Genomic DNA, 21283 nt, shown 5'->3' with positions numbered 1-21283 from the left:
AAAGAAAGAAAGAAAGAAAAGAGAGACAGAAAATTACCTTTCTTTGATCGGAATTTCTGAATTTCATACATTTTTCTTCCAAGCGTCACCCTTTTTTTTTAAGGGAACATACCACACACTCAGAATGTAACTTCTTAGTTTCTTGTAAATACAAGAATGAGGGAAGTTAAGGTACGTTAGTTATAGAACGAAGGAAGCTAGTGCATTCAGTGTCACATATGAACTTAAGGCCTTAGTTACTTGACTGTAATTTCAGTATTAGCAACAGTGTATTTCCCTCATGCTTACATATACAAGTAAGCAGGTAGACAAAGCAAAAACTTCTAAACATGTAAGGAATGAAGACAATTTAATCTCTGTATTATCATATTATCAGTCAATTAATACAGTTTCAAACTATAACTGTTGGTAGTAAAATAATCTGATCACATTTCATACAGCAATTAAAAATAACAGAAACAGAGTCTCACCTATACAATCAGAGCATCTCCTGATATGAACAAGTTAAGCCCACATACATTTCAAAGATGCTACCCAGACTACAATCTATCTCAAAAGCAACCATGGCATAATGCATTTTAAAAAATGCCTACCTAAAAATACATTGTATTTTGTAATGTTTATTTATTACCAATGTGGGAAGCATGTCTAGCCTGAACACTATATAACCAAACTATTCAACAGTAAGCTGGCAGTAGTCTTACAATAGGAAATTTCACATATACTTGTTATTATAAATAGCATTTTATGTTCATTATTTCAGCCATCTCTCAAACTAAGACAATTTTCAAGTTACCAGAAAAGACACTGAGCTCGAGTCAACAGAACAGATTTCTAGTTCCAGCTCTGCCTCTACCTACCTGTGAGACATGGGGAAAGTTCTCTTAACCTTCATAAGGCCTCAGATTTCTCAACTTTAAAACAAAGCGACTGAACAAAATGAATTCTAAGGAGCATTCCCATAAAACGGGATTTGGCTAACTTTTCAAGAACTTCATTTCTTTAAAAAAAAGATAGCTATGAGATACCAAACTTGATATTTATCACCAATAATACTGATTACATAAGAGCTTTAAGCCAAGGAATTACTGATTCTTCATTTATGGGGTGAAAATACAAGACTATTTTTAGCATGCTTTTCCAGTTACCAGAAAAGGGAAGGGGGGGATTTTTACAAAAACAGTAAAGCATATAGCAATGGAAATATTATCTGCAGCATAGCATGCTAGTAACGGATAGGCATTACTTGTGTTTCTTTTTAGCAACTTGCACACAAGCAACAGGTTTTATAAAAGATACCACAGCACACAATAACACAATATATGTATCATCTGACAAATTCAAAACACAGCTGAAATGAAAAGGCAACCAAAATACTTCAGAATACTTCACTCTTCTGTAAAATGTGTACACAGATCTGGGCCTAAAATACTTCACCACATCCAGTTCTAAAATCCAATTTCCTTTTCAGGTAGAGCGCGTCTTTTAAAAAAATAACACCTATGTTTAAGAATAAAAAAATCACCTGTACTAGACTGTATGTAGCTAAAAACTGGATCTATTTTCTGATTCCAACATTTTCTATCCTAGTAAGAATACATGAAGACACAGGACAAACCTAAGTGCAGGAAATATCAGACCCTGAAACGCATACTTCTACTGAAAATGTGTTTCACATGGTTAACATCTGCAAAGGACAAAATCATTTTCCATAAAGAAAATTCCACAGGCTTGCTCAGTACTACCAAACTTCCATAATGAACATTATTTTGAGTGTCAAATTGGGCAGGCAAAAACACCTACTTTTAACTATTATGAAATATTACGAGAAGTAGTAAGACTTACTAGGCTGGTTAAAAAGTACTTTAAAACCAAGGAGAGTTAAATCTTCCTTGAGAACATACTCTCAGAACTGAAGAATGGGGTAAAACTCACATGGAGCACAGCCACGTTGTACACGTCAACTCACTGACATCACGAAACTTCTGTTCTCATGACCTTACTTTCTATTATCTTGAAAACAAACTGGTTATAATCTCCCAAAATACCAGCAGTACCTTAAAATTTAATCAACTCCTTTCCTTAACAGAATTAGGACTTTCAATTAAAAATACTGTAATATCCGAGAGGGTTTCAATGCAAGAGAAACCTTTGCATCATAATTTCAAGTGACCATATATAGTGGACTCCCCTCTAATAACATGACAGACACAAACAAGCTATCGAGCAAGAATCTGTTAACAGTTTTATTTTTTTTATGTTAAATACCATGGGACAGGATTGTAAGGATGAAAAACTCAAGTCAACAACTGCCTCACAAGGGATAAGAAAAATTCTGCCATGATATTAGCAAAGGTAAAGGAGGAAAAATTTACACTGTAAGAGGCACCATTTCCCCAAGGAATACCTCTTGGCATTTCCTGAATGAGTGGGATTAGCAATCTAAATAAATCATATTTCAAGAGGTAACAGCAACAGATAAAATTTAAAGGGATTATTAAAATAACATTTACAAGACTCTGAACAATTCTCGAACTCTTATTAAAACCACAAAGAAAGAACAATTCTTTATTTATGAATTTCATAAAGGACTGAATGTGCAACTGACATCTGCTAGTGATGATCTGGTAATATACAATTTGTCCAGTAGCCGAACAGTTTGTTTTTATTGTGTTTTCTAACCGTAAGAGATCATTAAAGGCAAAGCCTATATGACGCTGTACACACAAAAAAATGGTCACCGCGGGCCATACTACCAATGAAATGGTAGGTAAACAAATCTTTTTCTGGTCAAGAGAAAAAAAAAAAAAAGAAATAGCACTCTGCATGCTTCACTCTACAAGATGAATTTCCCTAGAAAGAATCCAATGAAAATGGCTGCAATTACAACAAGAAGTGAAGGAAGAGGACTGGTGACATTATCTCTGAAGGATGCAGTTGAGGTTGATCCAGGTTTATCCGAATGTGCTACCTTTCTGAGCCTTAAACCTTCATCCTAGGAAAAAAACACACACACACAAAAGAGGTTTTTAAAAACAAGCATACTAACGAGACTACTGGAGCTAAAAATCTATAGGGACGGAAAGTAGACTAGTGGTTGCCTATGGCTGGGGACAGAAACAGGGATGAACTGCTAACCACATGAGGAAACTTTCCGGGGGCGATGGACATTCTAAAACTGAACTACAGTGACAGGTATAAAGTTCTACATTTCAGTGAATTGTACACTCACAGCGGGTGTCTCCATGGGATATAAATTATACCTCAATAACACTGATTTTTTAAAAGTGGAGCTGAGAAATGTATTCCTAAAAAATAAAAGTCAGATATGGCTATATTTACCTTTTATTTTAATCCCACTAAAAACATAATTAAAGAAGAGTACTTCCAAGGCGGCCCATCGTATTTATTTCAGTTACATCTGTCCTAGCCCAATCAGCCAAAAACTACCAGACCCGTAGTCTGCCAGTTGGGTTTACTGACCCACTGCAACTAAGGAACCGAAACAGTAGAGGCACAAGAGGGTATTCTTGCCGAAAACAGAGATATGGTTATCACAGAATTTTGGGAGAAGGAAACGGTTTAGCGTGAAATTTAAGGAACAGTGTTTTCACACGCTCAAAGCAAACCAGAGGGCTGTGTGTAAAGGGACAGCACCAGCTCTGGACTGCAAAGCAGAGAAAGAATATTGTTTCTTCAGAAACTACAAATTTAGATGAGAAATGTGCGTCGGAAACCCTTATCGGAAGCTCTGCACCTGGAATGGAAACTGAGGATGTTTCTCTGTGTCAAAATGACAGATCCTCCAGTCAAGAGTGGGCTGCTTCAACCTTGCTGACACGGCTTCACACAGCACCATGTCCTTAGAGGACAAGGTTTCTCAGAAGAAAGCAGAAGTCACTCCAAGCAGGAGGTTGTTACGACACTGTGTGCAATGCGAACCTTGGGAAAAATACTAATACCTGTTAACTCTGCAGTTGTCTTTATCTGTGTCTGTTACCCAATCTGATGAATGACAGGACAGTTTTTTACTTTTTTCAGTACAAGGCAATATTTTCTCCCATGATTCTTTTATTGTGCTTATAAATAAAGACTAACTAAAAGAGTACACCTAATGGCACAGTTTTACTTGCATTACTGGATTTTCTGGAGTTGGGTTTTTTTGGGCTCATGCTAATTAGTCCTATATAAAAACAGTAGTAATTCTCCGTTTCAGCTACACATCACAAACAACTACAGAACTTTTAATGCTCCTGTGATTCTGATTCATTAGGTCTGGGGAGGGCCTGGTAAACTGTAACTTTTTAAAGCTCACTAGGTGATTCACATGCAGTGTGAATTAAGAACCACAGGGCTGGAGGAATTAAAAGGGATAGTGAACAGACAGGAGCAAGAAAGTTAACATGGCAAAAAATGATGATGGGACTGTGTATAAAATGCTAAAGGGTCTGAAATTCTGTAAGCCAGTGGGTCTTAAGGTTTTTGTTTTGTTTTTTGAGATCTGCTCTTACTGCCCAGACAGGAGTGCAACAGTGTGATCTCGCTCACTGAAACCTCTGCCTCCCAGGTTCAAGTGATTCTCCTGCCTCAGCCTCCCAAGTGGCTGGGATTACAGGCACCCGCCACCACACCCGGATAATTTTTGTATTTTTAATAGAGACGGGGTTTCATCACGTTGGCCAGGCTGGTTTCAAACTCCTGACAGGTGATCCACACGCCTCGGACTCCCAAAGTGCTGGGATTACAGGTGTGAGCCACCGTGCCCAGCACAGCTTTTTTGTTTTACTTTTCCAACAGCAGAATCATCTCTCAAATAAAATCTCATACAGAACATTAGCATACAAAGAGCAGAAACCAGGAATAAAGTCTCTCTCACTTCCCTGGTTCACTCTTTCTATTTTCCAGTCCTGCCCCACCTGACATTCCTACTGTTCACACTTCTCCCCTCCCTGCCAGAGGTAAACAGTGGCTTTTGAAAGAAAGCTATTGAGCACCCAAGGAGCACATCTTTATCAAAGAACAGAGCTATGGAAGTCATGGCAGATCAAGTGAAAGTAACCAACAAAATCCTTTAAAAGATCCATGGTGTGTAGGTGTGAAATAAAGATATTCTTCCCGCTATCCAGACAAGTGCTTGGAAGCAGAGGGGTACCCCTCAAGGGGGTTCTATGAAGTATCAAACATGAAGAGACACAAAAATTCACTTTAAAAAGCATTTCAGCAAAGGAGTTCACAGACCGACTTAAGATACAGTGCCTTTAATTCAGAGTGTAGTTCCTATATACACCTAACAAAAGGAATAATCAAATAACTCCAATCATTTAGCTTATTTTAGTTACATATATTTTTGTATCATCTACGTTGCTGCAAAGAGCTTCAGACAAAGCCTAAAGAGCAACGTACAGGTATTCAGGTCCTGAAACAATTACTTGTCAAAGACAAGTATTATTCATAAATTTCACACATATTCAAATCAGTCCTCCTTCACCATCCATTTATTCTATCAAATATATGACGACTACCCGCATGCACGGTGAATGCAGAGAGAAGTGAAACCCCGCCCTTGCCCCCAAGGAAATTACTGCCCACTAGAGGGAGAAAGGCCTCTAACAAGTAAGAGCAGTAGAATGCAATCGGCATAGTGGTGGCACAAAGCAGACAGGACAAATCGATTTTTTTTTCTTTTGGAGAGGGTCTCAGCAAAGGCTATACTGAAAAGACGACAAGAATATAGTAGCAAGACAATATGTGTATGTGCTGTGTCGGGAGGGACAGGGTTCTGAGCCTTTCCAGTCACAGTGAAGAGCTTACACTAAAGCAAAAGAGGGGTGATAAACAGATGCTTCTCCAGCATACTCCAGCCCAATGCTGCCCCATGCAAATATGTGAGCTTCAAATGTGACCCCATATGTAACGTTAAATTTTCCAATAGTACATTTAAAAAGTAAAAAGAAATGTGTAAAATTCATTTTAATAATATATTTGATTCAACCCAATATACCCAAACTACTATTTCAATATGTAACCATTAAAAAAAGAAAAATTTACCCTTTTCTGTACTAACTCAACATCAATATTTTACACTCAACAGCACAGCTCAATTTGAACAAATCCCATTTCAAGTGCTCAACAGCCCTAGGTGACTAATGGCTACGATGTGGGGCAACACAATCCTAGTTCAGTATGACTAGGGCACAAAATGGGAAGGACAGGAGAAACAAGAGCTGAAGCTGGCAATGCTGCAGGCCAGATCACAAATAATTAGAATGTGTGCTAAGGAACTTGTGGCAATGAGAAACCACAGGAAGACTTTTAAGAGAGGAGTAGGGTGGGAAGCAAAGGTCAGGACATAATCAAATTGGGGAAAACAAGAAAGAACTGACCAAGGATAAATTTAAAAACTAACTGCTAAAATGGCCTAATAACACTCAACATGTCCTATACCTTCATTTAAATCAACTTACTTTCAACCAACAGAACTTACTCTCAGGTGTCGATTTTCTTCTGATAGCTTCATCATTTCCCCCTGAAGTCTTTTACACTCTTCCATTAGTTTCCTTGTTTCGGTGTCATTAAGTGAAACACTGTGTGGTTTTGGCATAGGTCCATCTTGTTTAGATGCATTCAGTGGAACAGTTTTGCTAGGTTCCATGTCGTTCTGTATTACAAAGACATTGAGAATTTTTTTAACCAAATCTTCTTACAGGTTTTAAACAAACAAAAACATAAATTCTACATCTTTGTTTATGAAAAACTCTTTAAAAGGCCTAAATCAGTACATATCAGCAGTCAGATTAGTCTAAATCATCAGCCCACTCCCTCTATTCCTATAATCCCTGGCATGTACATCTACCATAGCACTTTATTATGTATCTTAATAATTATTGTTCAAGTTCTTTCCTATAATACTTCAAAGGCTGGGAGAGCAAGAGCCATCTCTCTTTGTATTTACCCCTAAAACCAGCACTTTGGTCAAGAGTAGTTATTCAAAGTATGCTGAATGACTGACGTCAACAAAATCCAAATACGAAGGTCCTTTTCCGTGCTCTGGTTCTGCAATTCAGATAAGGTTCTGGGGGTTAGGGGAATGCTATCGCAATCATTCCAATAAAATTAGAAACTACCTAAGAAAAAACATGCCAAAAAAGCTAACTTCTATTATCATCTTTAGTAATGCTGTTTGCTTTAATTCACGTGATTCAACATCACAGTAAAAATTAGCATGCTTTGAAGACTATGAGCCCCAAAATCTTAATCCTAACCAACACTGAACCATTTGAAGTTAGTGTTGAAGGCCTGGAAATAAACATCTATGACAGCATCTACGCATTCTTCAGCCCGTGGTCTAAAGTACCCCAACATCCTTCACTCTAACAGCATTTATGTCACCACACATAGTAGCAGTATTAGTGTAACAAGTTTTTTTCATTTTAATTAAATTTTTACTTGCTTTAAAATAATTTTAGATAAAATCTGCTATATTCGGCTATAAACTGCTAACCAAGACATTTACAAAATCAACTTTATGGCATTCCACAATACTTATAAGATTTATCAGAGGCTGCACACCTACCACACCATCCCAGCTACCAAATTTATATTAAGTATAAATAGATTATTTGTTCGAAGGGCAAAACTTGTTCTTCTTATGAAGGGGATGTGATTTGATTAGTATGCCTAAATCCACATAAAATCTATTTAAAAATGAAAATTTATAATGAGGTTCTAAACAACAACAGTATGTATTTGACCTGTCGGTAGATTCTTCCATTTTTCTTCAAGCTTCCCAGTTAAGAAAGGTTTTAAAGAAGCCTACTTCAATTCTTTCTCTGAGTTTTTCTCTTGCCAGCTTTTTTGTTCTTCACCCCAATCTCTTCCACCCCAACCAATCTAATAATAGCCACCTCTACTATTAAAACATTGCTTCAGATATATCTTACCCTGCCAATACTTTTTCCTATTATTTTCCTTAATAGTAGTTAGAACTCATTGCAAAATGATTTTCAGTGTGGTCAAATTCTATCCTAACACAAATCCAACTTCTGATAATGAAGTTGGCACACTGACTTCCTCTATAAAGGAGGTGGCAATGGCCACCAATATGGCAATAGAAGAACTTTCAGGTTTCGGTTAAAAATTGGGAACAAGTATCATACCCATACCAGAAAATTGATGAAAAACTTAAGAGGATGAAGCAGGGTACCATGTCTCATGCCTGTAAATCCCAAAACTTTGGGAGGCCGAGATGGGTGGCCTGCTTGAGCCCAGGAATTCAAGAACAGCCTGAGCAACACAGGGAGACCCTGTCTCTACAAAAAACAATTCTAAAAATTAGCCAGGCATGGTAGTGTGCAACTCTAATCTCAGCTACTCAGGAGGCTGAGGTGGCTTGAGCCCAGGAGGTGGAGGCGGCAATGAGATGAGATCCTGCCACTGCACTCCAGCCCAGGTGAGATGAGCCTCTGTCTCCAAAAGGGGGAAAAAAAGATATACATGGGGTCAACACCAAAGAGAAAAAAACTAAAACAAAGATCATCAAGCTCTTGACAACTAGATTTTTGTTTTTAAATTCTTTACATTGCATAAAATTTTAAATTATGGGGGGAAGGGAAAAAATCATTTCCCATAATCTCATGAAATCAACAAAACTATTATTTATATTACTATTTTTCCACACACATTTTATAAAATTGGGCATACATATTTGCTTATTCATTGATACGCATTTTTAATAATCATTTTAAATGACATGTCATTAAATATTCTATTCTACACCTTGCCAAAATTAAACATTTCACTTTTGTTAAGCATTTGATGGGCAGCTTTCCATTCTTTCCAATTTAAATAACACATCCATAAGAAGATATTCCATAAAAAGATAACTAGAAAAAGATAACTAGATTGGAATTAGATTTAGATGTTTCTAATTCTAATAGAATTAGACTTGGAATTAGATTAGAATTTATCTAAGCAAATACAATTAGATTTTTCTTTTTCATTGAAATTTCTCTTAAAAATGTTATACTGGGCCGGGCGTGGTGGCTTACACCTGTAATCCCAGCACTTTGGGAGGCCGGGGAGGGTGGATCACAGGGTCAGAAGATAGACACCATCCTGGCTAACATGGTGAAACCCTGTCTCCATAAAAATACAAAAAATCAGCCAGCCGTAGTGGTGGGCGCCTGTAGTCCCAGCTACTCGGGAGGCTGAGGCAGCAGAATGGCGTGAATCCCAGAGGCGGAGCTTGCAATGAACCAAGATCACGCCACTGCACTCCAGCCTGGGCAACAGAGCAAGACTCCGTTTCAAGAAGAAAAAAAAAAGTTATACTGCTTTTGTAACAAAAAGAAGAAATGATAACCAATTTGTGGAGCATAAAGAGACTAGAATGCAAAGAATGCAGTGAAGCTGAAACATACTTCAAAAGTGTGCCCAATAAGTTATATCACATACTACCTCGGCCCCTTACAAACCAGTCAACATACATAATAGGTGCAAGAAAATCTATTTTATTTACATATACATATGCTACATATTTATATGTAATATAGCACATTAATCTTAGTTGTGAGTTAAAAATGGGGGGAAGTGTGATGGGAGGGTGGGGTTTGAGTCATGCGTGGAGTGACAATCTGAACAGCCTGATGGAAAACATTAAGCACGTGTAACTTTAAGTATATGCTTCCATTCAGGACCTCTAATAGTGAGGTTTGGCTCCAATAAAACAGCTTGTTTCTTGAGAGTTGCTTCAAACTGGTCCAGAAAGAGAAGACTGGTTCTTCTGAGAACCATGAAACAAGCAAACTAGAGGGATTCCACATGCTGTGACTCTTAGTAAACTGATGCACAGTAACCTTACATTTAACCCTGCAATTTAGAGTAAGCTGGAAAATCAAGGTGTATATCAACTAAAACAATAAACCAACCTTGTCCATTTTCCACTATTTAGCCTATCTGCAGTAATCCTCCATCTATGAGTTGTCCAGTCATGCACTGTATAATGATGTTTTGGTCAACAATGATCCATACATATGATAGTGTTCCCATACAATTATAATGGCACTGAAAAATTCCTATTATCTAGTGAGGTCTTACAACACATTATTCACATGTTTGTGGTGATGCTGGTGTAAATATACATACTGTACTCCAGTCATATAAAAGTATCACACACATGATTTATATACAATACAGAATACTTGGTAATAAATGACTATGTTACAGGTTTATGTATTTACTGTGCTATGCTTTTTATCATTTATTTTAGAATGTACTCCTACTTATGAAAACAAAAAGTTAAGACTCCGGCAGGTCCTTCAGGAGGTATTCCAGAAGGTACTGTTATCACAGATGATAACAGCTCCATGCGTGTTACTGTCCCTGAAGACATTCTAGTGAGACAGGATGTGGAGATGGAAGGCAGTGATACTGATGATTCCGCCCCTGTGTAGGCCTAGGTTGATGTGTGTGCCGTGTCTTAGTCTTCACAAAAAAAGTTTTTAAAAAAATCTTATTTAAAAAATAAAAAAAAGCCTATAGAATAAGGACATAAAAAGATATTTTTATGTATCTATACACTGTGCTTGTGCTTTAAGTTAATTAGAAAAAGAGGGAACTAGGAATTGGAAATACAAGAACAAGTTTGCAAAGAAGCCTTGGGAAGAACAAATGAGATAAAGGACATAAACGTGGGGCTACATTCTTACAAGTAACATGAGTGATAGATAAAAACGCACATAAAAGGAGTTAAGAGGCTAAAGTCAAGAGTACTGTCATAAACCGTGAGAGGCAGAATTAAGGTCTTAACCTATGAATTAAGAGACAGGATTTAAGTAACAAGGTTACCTGAAATTTTTTTTCCCACCCTAAACAACCAATTTACTGTTTCTCTAGGATCATGATTTCCAGAAGTAAATAATTCTCAATCACAAAAACAAAAAAATATTAAACATTTAAACAGTAACTTTTTAAAGCCTTAGTAATGCATATCATATGCAAAACCAAATCAAACTATAAACAATCTGCTAAAACTATGGGGTTGACCACGTGTGGTGGCTCACACCTATAATCCCAGGACTTTGGGAGGCCAAGGCAGGCGGATCACCTGAGGTCAGGAGTTTGAGACCAGCCTGGCCAACATGGTGAAACCCCACCTCCACCAAAAAAAATAGAAAAATTATTAGCCAGGCATGGTGGCACATGCCTGTAGTCTCAGCTACTGAGGAGGCTAAGGTGGGAGAATCCAGCCTGGGTGACAGAGTGAGACCCCGTTTCAAAAAAAAAAAAAGAGTACGCCCCCCAAATCTCAAAGAAAAAAAGTACACTAACTTCGTAATGTTCACACTTATACTGTCCTGCTCACTGTTGAGATTTTAGTAAGTTCAGAAGTTTTTTAGAACAGAGTAGTTTGTGTGCATGATTTTTAAGTGCTTTGTGGTTTTATTGTAATTTTAGGCATAGTTCAATTCTATCTACTTCATATAACACACTCACAATACCACTTATTGCTAGATATTGACATTAACTTAATCATGAACACTAGTAGACTCCTAAGTCTGTTAGCTCCCTATAACAAACCTTCCGTTTCTCCTGCTTCAACACACTGAGTCCCCTGGGGTCATCCTTCATGTGGTAACTGGCGGGTGTTGCAACTGTGTTGTTGATGCTGCTCACTGAAGTGACAGTCGGAGCATTCCCTGGTGGAGTTACACCCTGAGACGGCATGGGAAACATATTCTCAGATTCTCACCCAACTCTGATTTCTTCTGCATGATACTGGGAATCACTGACACAGAAACCATTAGGCTCTAAAACATTAACACTTTATAAAAATGCATTAATGCATAAGAGATGATACTAACAAGTAATAGCTATGTTAAAGCAAAAGTAGTTTCTGAACTCGCTTTTTATATTTCCCAAACAAAATTAGTTATAATCTAATTGCATTATGTGCACCTATTAAATGTACATACTTCATTAAAATTTATGCCAGCCTTATGTTGTTTTAAAATGAATACCATCCAATTCTTTGTGGCTTTTAATGTTTTTTACTAATTAATAACTGTCAATAATCTGAAAAACAAGCACCTTCATGTCTTCTCACCTTTGATAACACTCAATCTGAACAATTTTATAAATCTCTCTTGTACTTAAAGCCTATCCCCTAATACATTCACGCCCTCACACACATCCCAGGCCAATAAACACACTTAAAGACTCACATAACCATTAACTCCATAGTTCTCTTCCTTTCTTTTCAAATTCCTTTAATAGATAAAAGCAATACTGTATTATACAAACAGGTAGGAAAGGGATTCCTTAATTATACTTACTGATATCCCATTTGTTCTCTGTCTCAACAGAAAATAATGTACATTCAACTATAAAATGTCTTTATAATAAGACCCCTGACATCCTTGTTCTTTACAGCCCCTCAGTCTTCATTAAAACAAACCAGTTTTTTTTTTCTAGAAAATATGTCACCTTCAAATGTCAGATGGAGGACATAAATGAAATGCAATACATTTAAGAAATTCAGAAAATGTCAGAGTTAAGGCCTTGAAAATTTTTTAGAAGTGAACACAAAGAACTGAATAGGTCATAAAACTTCAAAAATAATAAAACCACATTTGATCCTTAAAAAATAACCACTACCACTAATTGGACATTACGTATTTCATAATACAGAGCTGACAATCCGAACAGAGCTAATGATTCAAAGAACCCTATTTTGTACAATAGTCAGCACTTTCGTATCATGTGCCTCCAGCTGTCAACAATACACGGAACATGCTGAATGGCTTTCAGTACTAGCACTGACAATAACTCAACTGAAGACACTGGGGGCCATTAACAAAATGAAATGTACTGGCACACACCTGCTGATCCCGAGGACTAGGGAGGACTAGGGTAACGACACATCTCAGTGTGCTTAAGGACGGTATCTGCTTATGCTTGTTATCCAGGAAAAAATACTAAGAGTCCTTTTGTTCTAAAATAAAAGGGTTCCTAAGTTTCCTGGGGCACCTTATCTATGATCCAAATCAGAGAGCTATTTCCCAAAAAGTAGCCCACACTTTAGAGATGGTTCAAATAAATGAGAATTGTTTTGTCACAAATAAATGATTTATTTAAACTATAAAAATAAAAATATGAACTTAGCCACTGTGCTTCTAAAGCTGGCTCCATTTTTTACCCTATAAGATGAACACAAAACTTCAATCATTTCCTTACTTATATATTCAGTATCAAAGTCCTAAAAAGTCTAAGGAAATCAACAAAATAACATCATACTTTTTCACTGCATGCCAAACATGTAAACACCCAAGAATTAATAGCATCCATAAAAAGATCAAAATCCTCAAACAAGTGGGGTATACGTATGCAACACACTTGATACGGTTTGGATCTGCGTCCCCGGCATATCTCATGTCAAATTGTAATCGCCAGTGTTGGAGGTGGGGCCTGGTGGGAAGTGACTGATCATGGGGGTGGGTCCTTCATGAATGCTTTAGCACCATCCTTGGGGTACTGTTCTCATGATAGAGTTCTCATGAGATCTGGTTGTTAAAAAGAGTGTAGCACCGCCCCTTCGCTCTCTCTTGCTCCCGTTCCTACCACGTGAGGCATCTGCTCCCCCTGTGCTCTCCACCATGACTGGAGGTTTCCTGAGGCCTCCTCAGATACAGAAGCCGCCATGCTTCCTGTACAGCCTGCAGAACTGTGAGCCAATTAAACCTCTTTTCTTTATAAATTACCCAGTCTCAGGTATTTCTTTATAGCAATGTGAGAACAGACTAATACAGTACTTAAATACTAGTGTACTTCTTTCTGCACAAGGATACAGGAAGAGGGGCTGGGGAAGTGAGGGAGCGGGGTTAAGACACATTAAAAAAAAATCATAAAGTTCAAGATTTGTTACCTCTACAATATCAACAACTGTGATAGCTATTGCAGAATCTGTTTTCAACACTAACCAAATTTTTCTAAGCTGACTACCAAAAATGAAATTTTGATCGACTCTTTAAAGTAAATGTGACCTATTTATCTGAGGTGATTGGTATGTTAATCCACTTGATTGTGGTGATCATTTAATAATGTATGCATATATCGAAACAAAAAATAAAGGTGTAAAGAACCCCTATGAACTTTTCCACTGCTCTAAACACTAAATAAAGCTGAACAAAAAAATACAAATGCCATCCACAGAGTTCTATGTTAAATCCTAAGCTGTTACCAGCAACGCAGTTAAAAATTAAACTGATTTTGCTTAAGTTAACACACTTTTTACAACATACTAATAAACTAAAATAAAAGATCAAAAGATCTCAAAGAATTCTCTGTATCACAATCATAACTGTAAGATAAAAATATATTTTCCACTCTATACTTTCAAAAAATACATCACCAAGTTTTCAAAACATTTTTGTTCATCTTGCACATTTAGAAATGTATTTTCTTTGAATAAGGGACTGTCATATTTCAGCAACTGTGTAAGTCAGGATTCAGCGTCATATAGCATTCTATCAATTCATCTGAAGTAAATTAACAAACTGTGTATCACACTATCCAATAATGTCCTAATTTCCAAAGAGCCAAATTTCATGCTAAACAAAGAAAACGAATATTAACTACTAATTTTATCTACAGATACTAGAAAGAAACCAACATGTCAAAAATACTTTTTTTAACCAGTTTTATCAACTTCATCTATAAAGAATATTGACCTAGAAACAGGAGGATACAATTATCAATAGGGTCTTATTACCACACAAATAAAATATTAAGAAAGAGGTGTTTTGTTATTTATCTTTAGACATATAAAAGGTTTTATCCTTAATTGTTAGAAACGAAAACTTCTTATATATTTTGTACTATCGTAAGACTTCAGATTTGGTACCTTAAGATTTCATATTTTCTATAAAAGATGAGATGCAACATTAAATTGATAACTTGAAAGTCACACAATCAATTAACAACTCAGATGGAACTGGGTCTGTGCCAGGTTGCACTGAGTTTAAACACATTTCTCAGTATGTAACATTTCTTGTACAATCTGCAGGTTAGTTAATATTACAAGAGTGAGTTTAGGCAGGAACAGTATTTCCCAAAGTATATTTTTTCAGAACGTCGGTATTTCCTAATTAGGTTATTTTAAATTAAAAAAAAAATACTGGGTTAAATATATTTCTTTACCGTTAAGTTTTCTCAGAGCCTTTAATAGGCAGATACACATGTGATTCCTCTTGGAGACATTTACAGTATTTTTCCAAGCTCACCTGAGTACAGACCGCTTCCAACCTAACACACTGGGAAATACTGCCTTATAAAAATACAGTTGTGTTTTAGCCTCTCTTTAACATACACATTAATCAATTAAGGCCACTTCCAGCCTAAATAGTATAGACACAATTTTTGCAAGTTTGAATTATATAAATTTGAAATGGTGATATATTACAATCTTTAAGTCTCATTTTATGTGTAAAACTTGAAATGTAAATTATAAACATTCAAAAACATCCATCAAAAATCATAATGGCAAGGCCAGTGAGCCATGAAAGTCATAAGTTATATTTATGTATTGCTATACTGAAACACCACTTCAGCCGGTTCATAGAAGTACCTGCCCATTCTTCTCAGGATCAGTATTGGATTTTGCACATTTTGAATTACCCAACATAATCCAACCATAAAATGCAATCATTACCCCAAGAAATAAAAGGATCCACATCATCCTATATGCTGTTTTATCATTAAAATTTTACCATTTGAAGAAGCACCACCAAATGAAAAATGGGCCTCCACTCTTATCTTGGTCAAAAAAATGAATAGAGAGTTTGATAAAATTAAAAATCAATTTTGTCACAGGGCCCCGGCCGATCGTAGTCCTGAAATACCATCTCCTACTGAAATGGTCCTGAGCTTCTTTCCAGGTCTGAACCTGGAAAAATCTTGTCACATTAGACAAGAAAATTACCAAAGACTATGAAGATCAAAAAAACTCAAGAACCAACGTGAAAAGTATCCTTACCAGGCAACTTGAGCACCAATCATAATAATTAACTGTCAAGAGTTAAAACTCAAATATGTTTAAATTCATGAGTTTTATCAATATAGAAGCGGGGGGGAGGGAGGAAAGGATGGAAGGTGGAAGATCAACTGCACATCACGAGGTGGGATGCTTATAAACCAACTCATTTTTCAAAACCTTTCAAGATACACTTTGGCATTTGTTCTGCCTTTTTAAACTCTACCACTCAATAATCAAATATTACATAAGCACAAGTTTCTCTTTACACAAGTATTGTAACGAGTGTTATGAAGTAGGAATGACAGAGTATCACCATCAGACAATCTTAAATGAATTAACAGACCTAGGCCATACTGTCTCAATCTCAACTTTACTGACATTTTGAGCCAGATTATTCTTTATTGTGGGGGCTGTTCTGTGCATCACAGGAAGCTGAAAGGCATCTCTGGCCTCTGCCCACTAAACAGGTTACCTGTAGCACCCTTACCTACCTCTCAGTCGTGAAAACCAAAAATGTTTCCAAACACGGTCCCTAGAGGAGCAAATCAATTGCCCCTGATGAGAACCACTCATTTCAAACTTTCAATCATAGGAAATACCAGGGACAGGGGGAAAAGGCTAAATGGCACCACAAGGATGGAATCAGCAAAATCAAGTCTGTGGGAAAGTCTATAGGCAAACATAGTTTAATAATAAAAACATTCAATAATTTGCAAAAAAAAAAAAAGAGAGAGAGGGAGGAAACAACAAACTAAGAGATTTAAGAAACATATCATCCAACAGAAGTATCTGGACTCTGCCAGGCACGGTGGCTCACACCTGTAATCCCAGCACACTTGGGGAGGCCAAGGCAGGTGGATCACCTGAGGTCAGGATTTTGAGACCAGTCTGGCAAAAGCCTGTCTCTACAAAAATTACAAACCTTAGCCAGGCGTGGTGGTGTGCACCTGTAATCCCAGCTACTAGAGGCTAAGGCAGGAGAACTGCTTGAACCCAGGAGGCACAGGTTGCAGTGAGCCAGGATCGTGCTACTGCACTCCAGCCTGAACAACAGAGCAAGACTCCATCTCAAAGAAAAAAAAAAAAAAAGAACTATTTGGACTTTATTTTCATCTAATTCAAACAAACTGCAGAAAAAAATTTTTTTTAATGACATGTGTGACAAGTTTTAATGCTGCCTGGATAGCTTTATATTAAGGATTGCTAAATTTTTAAAGGCATAGTAACAATATTGTCATTAAAACTCTTGTGTCTTTTTTAAATGTACTTTGAAAGACATACATTGAAACAGTTACAGATTAAATTATACCATGTCTGGGATTTGCCTTAAATAATACCTAAGATGAGAAGTAATAGGATTTATATATAATAAGCTTAACCACAAACTAGTCATTGTTAAAGCTGCTCATAAGTTCAGAGGTTCATTGTACTCCTCCTACCTACTCTTCTAGGTGCTTCAAGTTTTTCAAAATAAATCTTAAAAATTATCTTTAGCAGATATTTCCTACAATTTAATATACAAGTCCAGATAATCCAATTAGTGAAAATACATTAACAGCTGGCTAATCAAGGCTCCGACTCAAGATACTCTCTAGAGTACTCTGAAGTTACTTAACAGCTTTTAGGTTACTAGTAATACCTGCTCTGAAAAGGTTCCAGGTTCAAACTACTGCTGCTCAAGTTCCACCACAGGCGATTCTGGGAACTCCATTCAGTATTTGCTCAAGTGCTAAAAGAGACCCAAAACTACTTTCTTGGATAACTATGGGCTAGACCAATAGGTAGGCATAACTGCTCTTTTCACACAAGATGGGTAAATGGCTGGGTTCAACTGTCATTACCATATCATTCCCATCAACTTCTGGTTTGGTTTCCAAACCAGTGAGAGCTACTCTTAATCAGCAGTATCAAATACCTGCAGTCACAATCCTTTTCACACATCTCAAAGTGTGTGCTATCCAGAGCATAGCAGAAGCCCAGAGAGAAGACAGATTTACGCTGAATGAATTACTGTAAAAAATGACATAAAACTCTAAGTGAGAAAATATCCAAATGTTTTTTTTAAAAAGTCGATCCAGACAACATGCTGTTGTGTTTTCTTGATTTCAACAGTAAGAGCTGGGCAAGCTATTAGCTTCCCTCAGCCTAAGCAAAAAAGAAAACCTCTAAATGGGAAGCATACACAGGCCATCTAACACTCACTTTACAGAGAATATACGTGTTCACATTTTTTTGCTTTTGGCAAATACCTCAAAAATCACTTAAAAGAGGTATTTTTAAAATTCAAAAACTAATTTGGTCAACATCTAATTACCAGAGACCTTTTCATTTCTGCTTATCCTGAAGGAGAAACACAGTAACTGAGCCCATGTATTTAATCTGCATGTTTACTTTTCAATAGAGCAAATGGCCACCAGATTAAGGCAGTAGTCATGTCAGACTGTAACCAAATTGTGCCAAACAATTCTATTTATCCATATGATTGTACGTATTAAGTCTCATACACACATAGAAAAACCATAGGGAAAGATTCAAATTTGCAATCCAGACACGGAAAAGGACAAGGTAAGTGACTATAATCCACTTTGTACATTCACAGACTACTATTTGTTTGTTTTTAAATAAACACATATATCCCTCAGTCCCCCAAATTGTATTTGACTTACACTAATGAGTGAGCAGCATAACAATTATTTACTAAAGAAAGCAATCAGATGGATTTGACTAAAAACAAAAGTGAGCAAAATACCTGGGAATAGCTAAACCTGGAATAAACTGTCCATGTAAGTGAATTTTTTATCCCCAAACTGCTGGTACATAATGGCCAAAAAGCAATTTATATGTATTTTTAAATTATGTATACACGTCTCATTCTAAAAAAGAACCTGTAGTGGTTTACACCACAAAAATCTGCTATACTTAAAGGATGTAGTCTAGACCTAAAGTGAGTCTTTCTTTCTTCTTGGATGAACAAAATTTAAAAAAAAAAAAAAAGTATATCAAGTTTTTTAAAACTTAACCACTGAGTCTTATGACGTGAAATAGCCATACCACACATACCTCAAAGGTCAAAAATAGAAGCAAAATTAATCAAAGGAACTGAGAGCTCAACAGCTTCCAATTTTTTTTACATTTTCCTACTTACCAATTTATCATTTTCATTAGGCATTTCAAATACACATCTCAATTTGGAATCCATTAATTCATCAGGTTTTGCCTCTTTCCACTAAAAAATAAATAAAACCAAACATGAGACATAGGAGGTATGATCATGGTAAGTTTGACCTCATGGGACAGCTAAAAGATGAGTGTAGCTGCCTGGCTTGGCTGAAATACACTGGTGCACTCTTTACTGATCACCCTTCCATTGTTACTGGCTAATGTCACAGAATCTTTATATAATCCTAGAGTTACTATCACCATCCATTAAAATCACAATGATATCACTAGCAACCACAGGACTTTCTTCTTAATAGCAGCATTTCTTTCTTTTCCCGTTGGTCTCATTCTGTCTCCCAGGCTGGAGTGCAGTGGCCCCTCCTGGGCTCAAGCAAGCCTCCTGGGTAGCTGGGACTACAGGCATCCAACAATCCAACACTACCCAGCTCATTTTACTTGTTGTTAGTTTTTTTTTTTTTTTTTTTTTTTTTTTTAGACAGGGTCTTGTCATGTCGCCTGGGCTGGTCTCGAACTCCTGAGCTTGAGATACTCCCATCTTGGCCTCCCACAGGGCTGGGATTACAGGTGTGAGCCACTGCACTAGGCCAGTAGCAGCATTCCTAAATTGTTTCTAAAAAAAAAAAATACTATTTAAAAATTCTTTCATTCTGTAAGTTAGAATTATCTACAATGAAGACATTGGCAGTTTTTTAAAAATCTAAATTTAACTTTTACTTTTTAGAAATTAAGTTTTTCTACTGACTGCTGAACAAAACCCACAGTTTAAACTCCACTCCCCAAAATAAATTCCTCTTCTATACTTACCACAGCTTCCATATCTGAAGTGTTTGGTGGAGCAAAAATTGTCTGTACCATAAACTTGTGTTTACTCTTTTCATTTGGATCATAGTCAAAGGGCTGTAACATTACTAAATAAGAAAAAAAGGATATATTATATCGTCTCCTGCATGTTTGAAAGACATACATTGAAACAGTTACAGATTAAATTATACCAAGTCTGGGATTTGCCTTAAACAGTATCTGGCCATAGTATCATTCCTATTACTTCACAAATATGCAAATTTAAAGAAAACTAAGAAGGGTTTAAGAAACCAAATACCGGAATGTTTAAGAATCCAGAATCAACTTAATGGATCCCAAGTATTTTTAAATTGTCTGCCTTTCTAATTTACTAAGTTTTCCACAACCAACAAAATAAACAATTGCAATTAAAAATTAAATATGAATCTATGATTTTGCCCTTTCTAAACTCAGCTTGTGAAAATTTTCAAAACTTTGCCAATGTTTAACCATAATGCCTATAAGCTCAGATAAAATCTACTAAGCTATCAAAACTATGAACTTAGGCTTCATTTTAGTGTTTTCTGATTTAAAATTATACAGCTGGGATATTTAAAGCATAAATAGTAACTTAACACTTCACTACCATCTATTTTTTGCTTTTTAAAACTGGGTCTCACTCTGTTGTGAGGCTGCAGTGCACTGGCGCCATCTCTGCTCACTGTAGCCTCAACCTCCCTGGGCTCAGGCAATCCTCCCACTTCAGGCTCCGAGACAGCTAAGACTACAGGCACATGCCACCAGGCCCAGCTAATTTCTGTTATTTTTTGTAGAGAAAGGGTTTCCGCCATTTTGCCCAGGCTGGTATCGAATTCCTGGGCTCAAGAGATCCGCCTTCCTCAGCCTCCCGAAGTGCTAGGATTACAGGCCTTAGCCGCAGCGCCTGTCCCATGTATTAACATAATTAGTTTTTCAAACATGTATTTTAAATAAACATCTATTTCAGTTTATGAATAATCTTCTAAGAAAACAAAAGTACACAAGGAAACCACATAGCCTCCTGATTTCTAAAATTTATTCTACAGTCTCAATAACATTAAAAATTTTTAAGCATTTATAATTTCCCAACTTTTAAGTTTTCTAAGGTTCCATGTGGTTGTAAGTCATGCTAAATTTATGTAACGTGAGTCCAATATGAGACTACATAAAGAATGAATCAACAGTTACACAAAGTATGTACATGGTATTATAGAAATTATTTCCCTAACTCTGGATTATTTATAAGATATATCT

The 21283-nt window shown here is 36.6% G+C and overlaps 1 protein-coding gene across 2 annotated transcripts in view; it reads right to left on the bottom strand.

The window, feature by feature from the left end:
- Nucleotides 1–332: 332 nt before the first annotated feature.
- VAPA (VAMP associated protein A) overlaps nt 333–21283 on the bottom strand; it is a 41982-nt gene continuing 21031 nt past the window's right edge. Inside the window, exons 3-7 of one of the 2 annotated variants that reach the window (XM_023228376.2) lie at nt 20015–20118; nt 19176–19256; nt 11578–11712; nt 6485–6658; nt 333–2995 (exon numbers count right to left, since the gene is read on the bottom strand). In XM_023228376.2, the coding sequence (XP_023084144.2) occupies nt 2837–2995; nt 6485–6658; nt 11578–11712; nt 19176–19256; nt 20015–20118 (653 nt within the window). In that variant the 3' untranslated portion in view covers nt 333–2836. The remainder of the gene's footprint in view (nt 2996–6484; nt 6659–11577; nt 11713–19175; nt 19257–20014; nt 20119–21283) is intronic. The other variant, XM_023228377.2, reaches the window with a different exon arrangement.

This window comes from Piliocolobus tephrosceles, chromosome 18, assembly GCF_002776525.5.
Source record: "Piliocolobus tephrosceles isolate RC106 chromosome 18, ASM277652v3, whole genome shotgun sequence".
Taxonomy (NCBI): domain Eukaryota; kingdom Metazoa; phylum Chordata; class Mammalia; order Primates; family Cercopithecidae; genus Piliocolobus; species Piliocolobus tephrosceles.
This window is presented reverse-complemented; position numbering and strand designations above follow the sequence as displayed.